The 16,116-nt window shown below is 39.3% G+C and overlaps 1 protein-coding gene across 1 annotated transcript in view; it reads left to right on the forward strand.

Moving 5' to 3' along the window:
* The window catches only part of LOC104511318 (RNA-binding motif, single-stranded-interacting protein 1-like), a 67,639-nt gene that overhangs the window by 40,981 nt on the left and 10,542 nt on the right, over window positions 1-16,116 (forward strand). Inside the window, 5 exon segments of the mRNA XM_010153883.1 lie at window positions 3,492-3,571; window positions 13,045-13,125; window positions 13,128-13,147; window positions 14,027-14,076; window positions 14,169-14,262. Of these exon segments, the coding sequence (XP_010152185.1) occupies window positions 3,492-3,571; window positions 13,045-13,125; window positions 13,128-13,147; window positions 14,027-14,076; window positions 14,169-14,262 (325 nt within the window).

Raw genomic sequence — 16,116 nt, forward strand, 5'->3', positions numbered from 1 at the left:
GCAGCTTTTTTACTATTTCAGTTAAAAAGGCAGAAATAGAAGGAAAAGGTAGAATTTATTGAAAATTACCAAGCTTTTAAAGAAAAGGGAGATCTAGATGGAAATACCAGCAGGGTTTTGTTAAATCTTCCTTTGGTAAAGCAAGTATTTGTGTGTCTCATCTTGCTTAGATGGCTAAATCTGAATCTCTTCTCATTGGACGACTGTCAGGAGTAAGAGGTCACTCTCCACTGCTTCCTCCTCTTCTCTGTATTTCTCCTTTTTCTTCTATCCCTGCAGCAGTAAGCAAGAGTTATGCAGTGCTTCACAGAAACTTCTGTGACATTTCTGGCTTTTGAGGCTTGAATTCAAGACAGGAGACCATAAGGATCATCCCCTCCCTCTTCCTCTCCCTTCCACCTCACCCCCCCGCCTTTCTTTCATGCTTTTTCTTCATTAGTTCCTCTGTGAAAATTGACTCACCATTGCCCTTTGAACATCAGCCGCTTGAATGTTCTGGCTCATTAACATGTTGTCATCTGGGAAAGAAAACATTTATATTCACTTACAGTAAATCTCACCTTAAAATATTTGACAGCTTGGTCAAATATCTCTCCCAAATCAACAAGAACAAATATTTTCCATAAATGAGTAGATACCATCCAAGTATTCTGTCCATGTGAGTCTACTTTTTCTCTAGTTAATTCAGTTATTTGTTCTGGGGTCTCTTCATCAAAGCCTTTTCTGTGCCTTTCTAACATTTTTCTGTCTCTCATTAAGGTCTGCTTTAAACCTAGTATGGTAGTGAAAATGTGGAGCCTTTAGATTGGAGGTTTCTATAATCAGAAGTAGGGGCATGCTTTCAGCAAAGAATTGGGATTCTCACAATATGTTTCAAAATCTTTGCCAGCAGTCAAATTCCAGTAATTCAGATGTTCAGCTAATATTACGATAGCTCTGTATTTGAACAAATAGCAGAATCTAAAATTAGTGCACAGAAAAGAACTGAACAAATTATATCTTCCGATGAAGCCAAATCTTTAGGGATTGGTTTCTCTGTGAGTTGGCTGTGGGTAATTTGCAGCACTGATTTTTATTTTCATCTTTTTTAAATACTACCCCCTCTAATTTATTTGCTTGCCAGACTGTCCAGTTACAAGAAGATACAACAAAGGAACAAAATTAGAAACAAGGAGATGATATGATATTGGGTACAAATTGAAAACAGGGAGGTTTAAATTAGATATCAGGAAAAAATTCTTCACAGAGAGGGTGGTGAGGCACTGGAACAGGTTGCCCAGAGATGTTGTGGATGCCCCATCCCTGGATGTCTTCAAGGCCAGGCTGGATGTGGCTTTGAGCAACCTGGTCTAGTGCAAGGTGTCCCTGCCCACGGCAGGGGGGTTGGAACTGGATGATCTTTAAGGTCCCTTCCAACCCAAACCATTCTATGATTCTATGATTCCTTTATTTGAGTGCAAAACCGCCAAGTCTGGTTTCTAACAAGATTTATTCCTGTTCCTTTTAAATAAATCAATAAATATTTGTAATACTTCTGGTGTAAATTAAATTGGGCATTTTTATTTCATTCATATAGTTGTATTTTTTTATTAAGCATATGCTCAAGTATTTGAGTGTGAACTCCATACAAGTATACATGGAATGTATGTGTGGTTTTGGATGATGTGCAAAACAGTGTATATCCAAAAGTTGTATTTATTAATTAAAATACTGATACGTGCTCAATTGCAGCTTTCACTTTGTGGTACTATGAAGGGCAGAATCTGGTAACACCCAAGCTAAAATTCAGTGGGCGTTATGAATTTATGCAGTTTTTTCTCCCTGAACTTGCTTACCAACTCTACCTTGAATCAGTGGTATTTTAGGAATGCTTTTATTGTAATATAGCCGGAAGAGTTTTAGAATTGTATGCAAAAGTCCAAGACTTGTGGGTATCCAAACCTCGCTTGCATTGAAGACATTAAAGAGATTACTTTTAAAGTAAGCATTTTCTCAATAGATTTTGTATTATATATTTTTAATAGAAACATAAATCTGAAGTGATTTTTGTATACATATTTCTTATTCACATACATATATTATACATAATTTATAGAATAAGCTGTTGCTGTCATATCTAATCAGAATTTCTCTTCTTCTGCAGAGTAGGTATTGGAACATTTTTGGATAAATATTAGTTAAAATTGTCCAAGAAACATGTAGACATTAAATAAAGATGTTAATTTCTTGCCTTTGGGAGCATTTTATTAGGTTAATAAGGGGTAATATATTTTATCAAGTCCAGACTTGAATCTGAAACCAAATTATATTGTTTATTTCATGTGAGACAAAAAAATTAGATTTCTTTGATGCAGATCCAACAATCCAGGACTTTTGAAAGTTCTCTAGAAGGTATTTTTGCAAGCATGAAGAAAGCTTCTTGTTCAGTCTGGCATTTTGATGAATTTGCTTGTTGCCTGTGACTGTATTTTGTTGTCCTTTGCAGAGAGGCTATCAGAATTAAAAAGGTGCCAAGACTTAGTAGTTTTTAGTACTGCTTCTTCGCTTCTGAGGCCACTGGGCTAATTTTTGGATCTGAATTACAGAGCTTAATGAACAAATAAAAATAATACCTCTGTTCAACAATATTCAAATATCATCTTTCCAATAGCTGAAAAATATATTCTTCTTTTAAAATAAATTTCACTTGCATGTGTTGGTCATCCATTGCAGCTTAGTCCAAGCTGGCAGTCAGGACCGACACATCCACATTGTAATGGAAGGATGTAGCTGCAGCCTACGGAGCCACTCCCAGACTAGCGCTAGCTCACCGGTAGTCCACCCAGTCTGTTAAGTCTAGTTTTGACAACCTAAGTGCACAAACCTGTTCAGGATGCTGGGTAAACTCTCAGTAGCCATCACAGCTATTCTGTTATTGGTTCCTGTTTTGAAGGTAACTTGGAGACAATTAAATGTGAGACAGGTACATCGTTAAGTGAGGTGGTACGCATAAGCTGAAAGCTGCAAAGGTAGCTTTTAAAGATCATGTGGTCAGGCTTGTTTAAATTTGAGTTTATTACTCTTAGACAGTACAGACATTTCAGAATCTTGTACCAAAGGTGGCAATAAAATTTGTTATATGTATCATGGATGCTAAGGATTCGGTTATCAATGACTGTGGATCAGTCTTTCTTCTTCCTTTAGGACAGCACAGGTACTTTGTACTATAGCTCTCCAAGTTACGTTCTGCCTAATTTCTAAGTAAATAAGGGTGTTGTATTTGCAATGTGGCACTGACTTTGGCCTCAGAGTGCGTAAAATGTTAACTGAGTTTAGTTTTACCTTTCTGAAGTTGCGTGTTCTTAAAAAACATCCTCCCTATTGCTCGTATGTGGGAAAGCAAGCCATAAAAGTGAAGCGAGAAAAAGCAAGAAACGTGCTTAAAAAAACCCCACAAACATGGGAATCTGGATAAGTGTTTAATTTATGTAAATTATTCTTTATTTTCTTAGAATGGAGTCAACAGAAAAATGTGAAGCAGTGATTGCTCATTTTAATGGAAAATTCATAAAGACACCAGCAGGAGTTTCTGGTATGTTGCATATATTTCTAACAAGATGTATGAATGGGTTATTGCTTACATAGTAGAAGCCTGTTAAGTTGATTGTTGTATCTGGCTTCTCATTCAGAGGCAGGCTTATTAAAATTAAACTGTGTCTTGTTGGATGACTGTAATACTTGCTTACTTGGAACACAGTATATAATTTTTCTACTGTAAACCTTTTCTAGGAGCCTAGTAGTGTTCTCTCCTAGCAGATAGACAAGCAGCTAAGATGCCTTAAGCCAGCTATGTGCAAATTTACATCCCACATAATCCCAGTTGAAGTCAGGAGACAAGTATGTGTTGTATGTGTATCAGAACAGAATTTGGCTGATTGTCCATGGATTGATTTTTTTTTTTTTGGAGGCAAAAAAATAGTCTACTTTTGCCATCTGTTGGTGATTTTTTCCAAAGTAATTGTCAAAAAAAGATTTGATTAGAAAAAAATAGATTCTGCAGCAGTGCCTTAATGCCAGGCAGTTTGATTCACGGGGGAGCTGTGACTCTCACGTCAAAGTAGGCTTTGAGGTTCTTCAGGAGGATGGAAGGAGGTCAGCAAAGATCGCTTCTTCTAGAAATATTGTGCAAGGCAAAATGCAGAGAAGCTACATAGCGCAATTTTGTTGTCACACCAAGTTCCTCATCTGTTTGCCTGCTTAGTCAGCATTGCTTCTGCGAGACAAAATGTATATTCCATAAACGCTTAAAAATGAGGAAAGGAAATTGAGGGCGGCAGAGTAAAATAGAAAGAAAGGAGGAAAGAATACACACCTGTCACTGCAGGCAGCTTTTGGTAACCATTTTATTGAGAATCTCCAGTGGGAATTTTACAAGTTACGTTCTTGATGTGGTTGCTAAAGCCACCTTTATCCCATTGGTGAAATATTCTCTGCAGCCAGACCCGGACACCAAGAAGGAGAAAAGCAGCCCTCAGCAGGCAGTCAGGAATGTGCCTTGTTTAGGAAAACTATGTACATGCCTCATCTCTGAAAGATTACTCCAGTTTGAAGCAGTCTGTGCTGCGGTAGGGATAGAAAGCTGCTTCAGAGCACAGGAAACCACTCCCTTCACCAGCACTAATCTAACGCAGGGTTTTGACTTCCCTGGCTTGGCTTTTGCAAACCTTCTGCACTGGGATTGATTGCCAAGATTATTTAGTTAAAACTTTGTTATGCATAGGGACTGTAACATTTACTTTTCTATTTCATATATTTAGCAATCTGTGTTTTATGAGATGGAAAATCCCTTTAGGGGCAAGGAGATCATGGAACAATTTTCTCTGAATGCTAGCTGTGGTCTGATCCACCCTCTGTGATTAGTTTTATAGTGCTGCTATGGCTTGGACATAATTAAGAGTAAAAAGTATGGAGAAACCAAGAGTTCAAATCAACATGTAGGGGTTTCTGTTCAATTAAAGGCAGTAAAAAAAAACTGTAGCAGAACCTTCTGTTAGTGCTTTTTAGTTTGCTCATTTTTATTTTCACTTGCATGATCCTGTTCTCAGTGAAGGAGCCGTCAAGCATGTCATTGCTAACCATGCTCTGCTCTGGTGGGCCGTTGCTGAAGCTGGAGTTGCACCCTTCCATGATCAGGTTCAAGCAGGTAGAAATAGAAAGTTGCTGCGCAAAAGTGGAAGAATTATTTTTGCAGCGTGAAGGAAAACGTTTACCAGAAAAGCGTGATTAATTAGGGACAGGAAATTTGCACAGAGCTGGTGATTGTCAGAAAGTGGAAACCAAAGAGGGGTCTCAAGTTGTAACCCACCTCATGGACTTTTATGTTCTAATGATTATGTGACTAAGTAGTCGTCCAGGCTCTCTGTCTAAAGTAGGTGAAGAAGCACAGATCTCCAGGGACTGATGTATCTTTGCTGTCAGCTGTCCTTGCAGTTAAAAAGAGCATCTAGATGAGTCCCTCAGAAGTAGATAACTCTCAGTGTCTGGAAGTCAGTTAAGTGAGATGAGTCGCATCCTCCATGACAAAAATGCGACAGAGAAGTAGGTGCATACGGGAGTCTTAAGAACCTTGTTTATTAAAGCCTCTCAGTTTTGTTGTATAGGGTACAGCCCCAACTCTACTTTTCCCTGCTGATGCTGTGAAGTTGTATTGCTCCTTGGAAAGGCTTTTATGGAGTTCAAATTCTTCCTGGTGTTCCTCACCACATAGCAAATATGTGTCCAGTAATGCAGTCGTCTTAGAGGACGCAGCTTATGCGTAATAATGTGCTGCAGTCTACCAAAAAGTGGAGCAGAGTTGTGGAGTAACTGTGGTCTTGGAGTACCTGCACAGAGAAAAGTAGATGTGGTAGGAAAGCTCTTGGACAAACAAAGGTTGGGAAAATGTTTTGAAATAGATTAGCATCAGGTCATTTTTTTCACCAGTCCTCCCACACAAAGGGAAGGGGTTTGAAAGGGCCAGGTGAATCTGGCAAATCAGCAAATGGTTATGGAATGGGTGCCACAGCCAGAGGTTCAGCTAATTGGGCTCACTTTGAGCAACCTGGGGCTGATGGGGTCCAACTGTCAGAGCGGGGGAAGAGCATCTTTAGTCATAGGCTTGCCAAGCTGGTAAAGAGGGCTTTAAACTAAAGTTGCTTGGGGAAGGGAACCTCAGTCCATCCCATTCCTACCAGTTTGATGCCAGTGCCAGCAATAGATGCCCAGAGCATGGAGAAGGATCACAGGTCAGCAGGAGAGCACCTCAAGAGCAGCACAAAGGAATTCCAGGCACTCCAGTCAGCAAGCCAACTTCACCAGGGGCCAACTTAAATGTCTCTATGCAAATGCAGGTAGCATGGGGAATAAACTAGTGGAGTTAGAGATGTGCACACCCCTGCAGGGCTATTACCTTATTTGCATCACGGAGACGTGGTGGGATGGCTTCTATGACTGGAACATTGGAATGGAAGGATTCAGGCTCTTTAGGAGGGACAGGCAGATGAGGAGGGGGTGTCATCCTCTTTTTCACTGACCAGCTGGAGTACATGGACCTGTGCCTGGGGATGGATGAGGAGCTGAATGAGTGTTTATGGGTCAGGATTCAAAGGGAAGGCGAGGGCAGAGACAGGTGGCATAGTGGGGGTCTGCTACAGGCCACCTGACCAGGAGGACCGAGCGGATGAAGCCGTATATAGACAGTCACAAGTGCACAAGTCCACGGGACCTGATGAGATGCATCTGCAGGTCCTGAGGGAATTGGCAGATGAAGTTGCTAAGCTACTATCCATCATATATGAGAAGTCGTGGCAGTCTGGTAGAAGTTCACATTGGCTGGAAAAGGGGAAATGTAACCCATGTTTTTAAGAAGAGAAAAAAAGGAAGACCTAGAGAACCACAGGCCAGTCAGTCTCACCTCTGTGCCCAGCAAGATCATAGAGCAGATCTTCCTGGAAACTATGCTAAGACATACGGTAAATAAGGAGGTATTGGTGACAGCCAGCATGGCTTCACTAAGGGCACATAGTGCCTGACAGATTTGGTGGCCTTCTTCACAAGCTGCCCAGAGAAGTTATGGATGCCCCATCCCTGGAAGTGTTCAAGGCCAGGCTGGATGTGGCTTTGAGCAACCTGGTCTAGTGGAAGGTGTCCCTGCCCATGGCAGGGGAGTTGGAACTAGATGGTCTTTAAGGTCCCTTCCAACCCAAACCGTTCTGTGATCCTTCAGGGTTATAGAGGAACAAGTTCAAGTAAGTGCAAGATAAAATCACAGAACTGGAACTATGTTTAAATTAAAACATTGTGTCCTAGAAACTTGGCTAAAATCAGCAAAGGGAGCTGGCTATAAAAACACTGTTATCAGGATGAGGAGGGTAGGAGAGATGGGCCTGTAAAGAAATAGGTGTGGGAGGAAGAAGATCTGCTCAACAAAAACACGCTTTCATAATGCAGCTTTGTTATTTTAATTAAGTCTAGGTTTAAATGGAAGAATGGGTTAAACACAGTCATAGGAAGCATAGATAAATCCTCCTCTGGAGCATGAGAAGACAGAATAGAAAAACCTCTGTGAATCTGGGAGGTCCAAGGGCAGCACGGGGCGGTCACAAAAGCATCGACTGTAGAGTGGAGTGAGTGACTGGGCATTGACGATACTGAACCCAGATGTCATAAGCTATTCTGGCTTTGTTACCCTGCTCCATATTAGCTTAATGAAATATATTCAGTATTTAGTGTGTCCTTGTTTGTCTTCAGTCAGGAAGAAGGAAGGTTAGCTCAGAGAGCAATTTCAAATGCATTGCATGTTGGTATAATCCAGAAACTCCTAGGAATGGTGTGTTAGTTTCACCATTTGTTCTGGTTGGGGTTTGTACTTTTGTTATGTAAGTTATTGTAATAGTTTGCTTTATTCTATGGACTATGACTTTCTGTCCATTTCTCTCAGGACTTTGATTTTTTTTTGTATTTCATTCTCTTCTCAACTGTATGTTTATTACACGATTGCTATAATCTTGAAAAAACTTTTGCATTTAGTTCTAATTTCTCTTTAAAGAATTACTGTTTTCAGTGAATAATGTGATACATTTAGCTTTTCTCTTCTCATGTGAAACGTGAACTTCCTGACGTGACCTGGAGGAAACAGACTAGACTAGTATAAGAAGCCAGGACACAGAAGGATGAGTAGTAAGGACAGAGCAGCATATTTAGCCTCCTTCCCCTAAAGACGATACCTAAGGTTCACTGTCTTTTTGTATTATGTGGGACTCATAACAAGAGTAGAGATGATCTGCTGGGCAAAATCATGAAAGGCATCTCCTCCCTATCACAACAGCATGTAGCTGCATGATGATACGTGAGAGTAATTATATAAATAATTACATACAGGACTTGTGCTGTAGAATACGTAAGCACTAAGTCTGAGCGTACTTGTCTCTCTTACATTTAAAATGTAAAACAGAAGTTAAAATGTTACAATTTATGCCCATTCTGTAGGCTTTATGGGTTATTTAATAGTTCTTTTACTGAAAACCAGGTGATTTTGTTTTAATGGGAGTAAGGTGGAGAGCATTTTTGCTGAGCAATCCATACTAGTTTTGCTTCAGGATTGGTGGGTTATGGTGATGACCCAAAAATCATGGATTATCCATGACCCACCTTCCTTTTCCCACTTACGATAGACAGGCATCCCTCTGATTCTGTTTTAGGGAGGAACCTGAAGACAGGTGTGAGAGCCCTGCTCCTGCCATGCTCGTGACTGTAGACTAGGAAATGGTCTACCAGGTGTGGTAGACACTGCTGTTTGCAATGATTCTCATCTTGGACATATTTCTAGTGCAGGATGCAAGTCAGAATATACTCCTGTGACAAATTATTAAACCCTATGTAAGTTATTAGAGAGATACAACCCTAAGCATTGTGTTTAAGTGAAGCTTATGATGGTGAAGAGTATGTATTTCATTTCCCTTCAGACATATAAAGCTATTGAGACCTTGTGTTGCACAACTACTTTTTTTTAATTCCCACAGCTTTTGGCAGAAGTTGAAAACTGATTAAAAGAATAGTGTTTTAAAACTATTTTGTTGTATTTTTAATATCTGAAAGCAGGGTTTATTGGAAAGCTATTTAGCTATTAAGAAGCTATTTAGCCTTGTAAATTCAAGGGTGTAAACACGAAGTGCAACATAGGAACATCAATTTTGGTTTTGTATTTATGATATCACCTGGTAAGTATTTGGGTAGACAGTGAACAAATGAAGAGTGAATTCTAACACACACATGTGCACAATGTACGTATGAGAAGGAAGCATTTACTCTCTGGACTAATATCACATTCATGTCTGTCTTCTGTGAACATCTTAGCCATAGAGGAGGGTGATTCAGGGCAGGAGGAGGTGGTCAGCACGTTTCACAGCCAGGTTTAAAAGCACTGACCTGCTGTTAAAGCACAGGAAAGCTCATGGTTACAGAATGCCTCTGTGGGAGCAGCTCAACAGACATCTACAAACCATTGATAGAGTGGGTTTTCATTGTGTCAGTGGAGTGGGCATTTTAAACGCGGTGTCTTAGCTGCAGAAGCAGTAATCTGCTGTAAGTCGTAGCCTCTTACATCAGCTGTCTCTTAGCTGTGAATGCCACTCCGAATATTTATGCTGTGCCCCTCTGTCTTGCACATACGGACAAGTTGCTGAATGATTAATGATCCCCTTCATCGCTGGGCCTGCACACTTCCCAACAATTAAACAGTAAAAATGACTCTCCCTCCCTCCCTAGACCACAAAAAAAAAATTGCTTGACTGGTCTGTAGGGTTATCAGGGGTTTTTGTTTTATATATATATATATATATAAGATACACACATTTGTACGTGCAAGAGAGAGAATATCTTATGTGTTTGTGAAAAATAGGAAGAAAGGTAAACTGAAGAAATAGATTTCAGATTTAATTTTGAAAAGACTAAGGGCTGTGTTTCTTCTTCAATGGGGTGGGGGGATCAATAGATCACACTTGGCTCCCATGAAGGTTTATCTCCTTCTCACGACCCTCCCTCTGATGACCATCAGTCACTGTGTTCTTGAGGCAATGGACACAGTATTACTCAGGTCACAAGTATGGAAGAACAGCCAAAAATTGCAGTTAGGCTTTCAGTTGCAGCAGTCCCCGCTATCAGCATTCAGATCTTGAACTGGAGTCAGGACAGGCAAATGCTATAGAGCCTTCTCACAGCAGTTGGTGCTGTTAAAGAGATGGTCTGCCTTTTTTTTTTTTTTAACATGAGTTGGAGCTTTCACAGCATTTGGCTTCACTTATGGACACGGGGAGGAACAAGAGAAGCTGGAAGGTCAGAAAACCAAGGGTTCCCATGACCAGATCTGTGTTCATTAAGATGGAGCACCAAGTTCTGGCAAATGCCAAATTAATGCCATTTTAATTTTTTTCTTTCATTGCTGAAGCTTTGGGCTGTTACGTATGCAAATGCAGTACAAGTGCATAATTCCTGTTCAGTTCTTTCCTCCTCTTTAAATCTGTTAATAGAGCGATTCCAGTGCACCACAGAAGTTGTTTCATCATTTAAAATATAGTTGTTTTCAGTTATCTACTGACAAAAAATCATATTTATTCTTAAAACAGATTTTTGTGAACATTTTATTCAAGCAGTTGGACAGGTTTACTCTGACTTTAAAAAAAAAATTATCTTTATCTTGAGACGGTGATGGGAAATGTAAACACAAGTAATGCTTTCGGAATAGTTTTGTACAATTCACTATGGGGATTTTTAATGAAAACATAATGGCAGCTTTAAATGAAGTATTTACTACCTGTGAGTGCTATAATACAGAATCACAGGGCTAGAAACCTTTAGGTATTTTCTGATGTCTTTATAAGCTGTTCTCATGCCAGTTTCTTTTGACTTCATCCAAAAATTTATAGTGTGTATTTTGGAAGTCACACATGCTTCCCACAGTACTAGGTGGTTTGAAATAATTTATAAGTAGCCAGAGATACTCAACTTGGCTAAGAGCTTTTTTTTCATTTAAGGCAGCTAACTTCAGTATTTGGATATCAGCTCTCCCTTTCTGATGGATTTTTTTTTTTCCTTGCTGTGTAAAATCAGAGTAAAAATAATTTCAGACCAGAACCTGGCAGTTTTATCCATATTGACTAACATCTGAGATGAACTCTTTAATTTCAACAGAACTATATGTGAATTAAAATGCCATGTGATATGACCAAGGTTATTGGAATGTAACATTTATAAGGTAATATCAAATTATCCATCAGCATATTCATACGGTATCTTTCTGCCCCAAATATGGTGAGACAGAAGCTTCTTCTCATGATAGAAGACCCCAAAGCAAAACTCAATCCTGGGAATGCCAAAAATCCCCTCAGAAATGCAAGATTTTGAAGACCATGATCTCCAGGTTCTGTCTCCTAGTTTCAAGTTTTTAATATTTCCTTCTACATTTACCCCACTGTCAATAGGTCTCCAATACTTTTTTCAGTTTCATTAACTGAACCTTTCCTTGTTTTCATTTATGATTATAGGATTTTAATTACCATTCCTTGTGTAATGTAGATAATACATTTTAAATTAATCCATTTGTCATGGTTAGTACTAAAGTCTGACTCTGATACGTGTAGGAGAGGAGGTGTAAGTCTCTGGCAGATACGTGGTCAGTGCTGAAGATGAGATGGGGAACCTCATACCAATTCTGTCTCCCAGTTCACCTATTATTTATAGAGAAGGCTGTCAAAAGATGTATCACACAGGAGGTGGATATTTTCCCAGTAGAACCAGAGCTAGTGTTTTAGTATGCCATCCAATGCCAGGGATGACTTGGCCATTAGCGCTAGTTTTGTGCCAAAATTTTGAAAGTCGAGTGCTTTGCCAGGTTATAAATCTCTGAGGTTTTCCATACCAATCGCCTTTGGTAACTGCAGACAGAGGGAAGAGCACATCAGCACTGGCCATGGTTATACCAATAGATTTTGTTGCATGATAGATACGCGACAATTTTTCCTGGGGTGGTTTTTTTGTGGGTGGCATTCACACCCCATGTGTTTACTCTGCATTTGGAAACTTGCATGTTTTCAGATCCAGCCGTGTCTCATGAAGGTGTTTCGAAACAGAGAATGACTGGAGGAGTGTCATGGTAAAGCTTAGACAGCTCATGTGTCAGGAATTACTGGCAGAGAGGTGTTCACGTCCAAGTCATAACACTGCTTCCACCCTGTGATTAGGGAGGGTGTGGTGTGATGTAGCAGAGCTGTGCTTCAGCCGTAGGTACTCGGAAACAATTGCAGTTAAGCTCCTGACAGAGAAAGAATACTACACAAACTCTTCTTTTTCACTGCTTGATTTTTGACATTAAAAATTGAAGTTGTGGTCAAGATTGTTATGCAAAAAAATTAAAAAGAAAGTATAGTAATAGCATTTCATGACGGTATGCAGAAACCAAGATAACAGAAAAATCTTGAAAAATTTCTGGTTGCATTGCATGGTCTTTATAGGGAAGAGATAAAAAGGGAATGGACAGTTGTGGCATTTGTCATTGCAACGTGCGGAAGATAAAGGCACCCGCTCCGCCCTGCAGGTTAGAGTAAGTGGAGGTACTGTGCCAGCTCTTCTGGCTATTCTGGATAAGCAAAGAAGTTTTAAGTTTTGGGACATTACTGAAACCTCTAAGGGGTGAGGCCTTTGGCCAGATTTATTTTGCACCCTCCTAAGAGGCAAAAGTCAAAATTCAGTGGCAGTTCTCATTCATCCCCAGACCAGCAGGCTCAGGATATACAGACCATGTTTCTTTCCAGCAGGTTTCCAAGCAGTAGTTGAAAAAAAAGGAAATAAGGCATTCTAGATGCTGTGTTTGTGTGTGGCAGCTATGTGCTGTGCAGAACACTCGTTGATGCTGTAGTATGGGTCCATGTTATTTAACTGTCATATTGGGACTAGAACTTCAAAACCATACCTCATTTGGAGCACTGAACACTGTGTATGCATGCCACTTCAACTAATATTCCTTCTTCTCAGTTCCTGCAGAACCTTTATTGTGCAAGTTTGCCGATGGAGGACAGAAAAAGAGACAGAATCAGAATAAATACATACAGAATGGAAAGAAGGCGAGGTGAGACTTGTAAGTCCTCCCTTCAAGCTTTAGTGTGGGTGTACAATAATGAGTACTTACAAAAATGATAGGCATTGAGACTTCTTGGCTTGGCTCTTTGGCATATTAAAAATGTGCAAGCAGCTCTTACCTGACAGTTTCCAACTTTATAAAATACTTAACTGTATCTTTCTTAAGAGGAAAAAAGGCAGAATGCAAAACACTAAGTCCTCCCTCGTTAGAGTGAACAATAAAGTCTCCTTCAACTTGATCAGGAATATGTCTGAGATATTTCTCATATTATAAAGCTACCTGAAATACAACTTTATTTACATGTAGTAAATAATACTTTGATTTATGCAGCACTGAAATGCACATCGCTTTCATAAGATTAAAAATAGTATACCAATGCAGTGCAGCATTAATTTTTTTAGTCACAGCCTTTTTAATCTTCAATGTTCAAGATAATAGTTTCATAGGCTTATTGTGGTTAGCAAGCCTAGACACCTCATTCATATGAGACAAGAAAATTCAAATGTGGCTTCTGAAAAACAGCACTCCCCATTCAGTCTTGCAGTTGCTGTATTGTAGGCAACATCCAACATAATCTTCATACCTTGCCTCTCAAACACACACATGCTCTCTTAGCCAGGTATTTCATAGATTGCATTTTGTTCCTCATGCTGGGAACTTGGAAACTTGTGTTCCTAGCCAATATTGCTGACTCTCTTCACTACATAATTACTTCTGTCAATTAACCTTTCCCTAGCTTGTGGTAATAAACTATTTCAATACAAATTTTCAGATAAAAATAATACAGCTCAAGAAAGAATAAGAGAAATAATTTACTATCAAAATGAATTTTGTCAACTCTTCCTTTTTGCCTTTTTTTTTCTTTTTTTTTTAAAGGCTGGAATGACACTCACGTATGATCCAACCACAGCTGCTTTACAAAATGGGTATGTTAAATAATGGCACGCTGAGAAAAAAAAAATTGCATTATGAATGGTGTACAGAACTGGCATTTAATAAATATTTCTGCACTTTCTAGATTTTATCCATCACCCTACAGTATTACAGCAAACAGAATGATCACTCAGACATCTATTACACCCTATATTGCTTCTCCGGTTTCCACATACCAGGTTAGTATTTAGAACACAGTAGCTGAAATGGTTCACTGGAGCTTATGTTTATTTATCAATTGCTACATCTGGTTTTATGGATTCTCCAGTAATGCTTCATTTTAATGAAGTGGCCTCTTCATGCCACGCAGCATGAAAATGAAGGCCCTAAAAACTAGAAGTGTGTTTGTTTCAGGAAGGAAAGCAATTTAATGAGATACGTGGTGTTTTGCAGAACAAAGTTGCTAACTTGTGCTGATGGCTGAAGTATTTGTAGCCACTTCTGCATTTCCTGTATGATTTTTCATTGGTCAAGTTCTTCTGATGTCAGTAACATATCTTTAAAATAATTATTCTGTATTTAAAACCTTCCTGCTTTAGTTAAATTTTATTTCAAAGATATATCTCCATGTTGTTTCAGTGGAAAAAAAGAAGAGGCTCAACAATAATGTGTTGGGTGGTTGTGCTGAGAAGGGTCCAGAAACTTGCTTGACATTGGAGAATGAAAGCTGAAAAAGAGCTCAGAGTTCAAATTACATTAGCATTCAAATTCGGGGTTTTCCTATTAGGAGTAAAGCATTTGGTAGTCTAGAACTCTTTCTAAACCAAAGGTTGATTTGTTTTGAACAATAAACTAAAACGTTAATCATGCACGTTTTTTGTTCTTAGACCCCAGCCCAAAGCTGTGAATTGTGATAGGTGTCATCTTGCATCCCTGCTGAGGGGTACTGACAAGCAATTCAACATGCTGAGAAATGATATGGAACAGTTTTTGTCCCTTGATATAAATCTCTTGGGAATGCTCAATTGTAGGGCATTGTACATTTCAGTTTACAAGCAACTTGCATTTAAAGCAACTAGTATGGCAGTCTCAGATATATGCTCTGTAATTAGTACTTGAGACATGCCAATTAACCTACTGGTAAGATAAATGATCGGCTGTTCTGGCATTTTACTGTTTAGGACGTAGATGAAGTAAGCATCAGTGATTCAGGTCATAAATAGCCAAAATGATCAACATTTGGAAAATTCTTACCTGGGTGTGAGGGGAAGGAGGAGCAGCTGTTTGTGTTTTAGTGAGGGATGTGCTGAGTTTTCTAGCTTACTCTGGGTGAAAACGAGTACCGAGGGCAAAGCAGGAGGCATGTAGAAGGCTGTCAGCGGCACTGTGGGCCATGTGGTCAGTATTCCCTTGCAGAAATTTCCACGTACCCTCCTGTTCCAGGTGAGAAGAATGAGGAAGAATCATCTAATGTTAGTTCAGAGGTCTAATGCTGCCTTGTGTGAGCAAAAGCATTATTTAGGAGGTAAAACAGTGTGTGCTCTGGAGTAAAGGGCAGGTGGATTAATTTTGTATTAATTTCTGAGGTGACTTACGCAACACAGTGTTTTTGCTTTCGGCAGACAGTGCGAGTGGGGTATTTTTTCAGTATATTGAATCATTCTGCTTTGTACAGCCATACCTCAAAAATTACAGCAAGTTCTTACCCAGAAAAATATTCCAGTAGAATTAGCTGCTCTTCTTTATTAAAATATAAATTATTTATCAATACAAGACACAAAGATATTCAGAATCCAAGTAGAAGTTGGATGTTGGCATGGAAACATACTTCTTAGGAATATTCTATCACTTGTCTGGGCTTATTGAAATAGTCAGGCCACACACCATGTTTCCAGAAAGGTTGTTACCTGTATTTCAATATACATAGCATGGAGCTCATTGTGGATGGAGTTATTAACATCATTATGCTTAAAGTGCCACAGTAATAATTGAAAATTAAAATCAAGTATTCAGTCTTGGGGAGGAAGGAGTTTCACAATTTGAGCATCAGTCAGATCTGCGTTACTGATCCCTTCTCACTGAAACCGGCAGCA

This window comes from Eurypyga helias, unplaced genomic scaffold (assembly GCF_000690775.1).
Source record: "Eurypyga helias isolate BGI_N326 unplaced genomic scaffold, ASM69077v1 scaffold3996, whole genome shotgun sequence".
NCBI lineage: Eukaryota > Metazoa > Chordata > Aves > Eurypygiformes > Eurypygidae > Eurypyga > Eurypyga helias.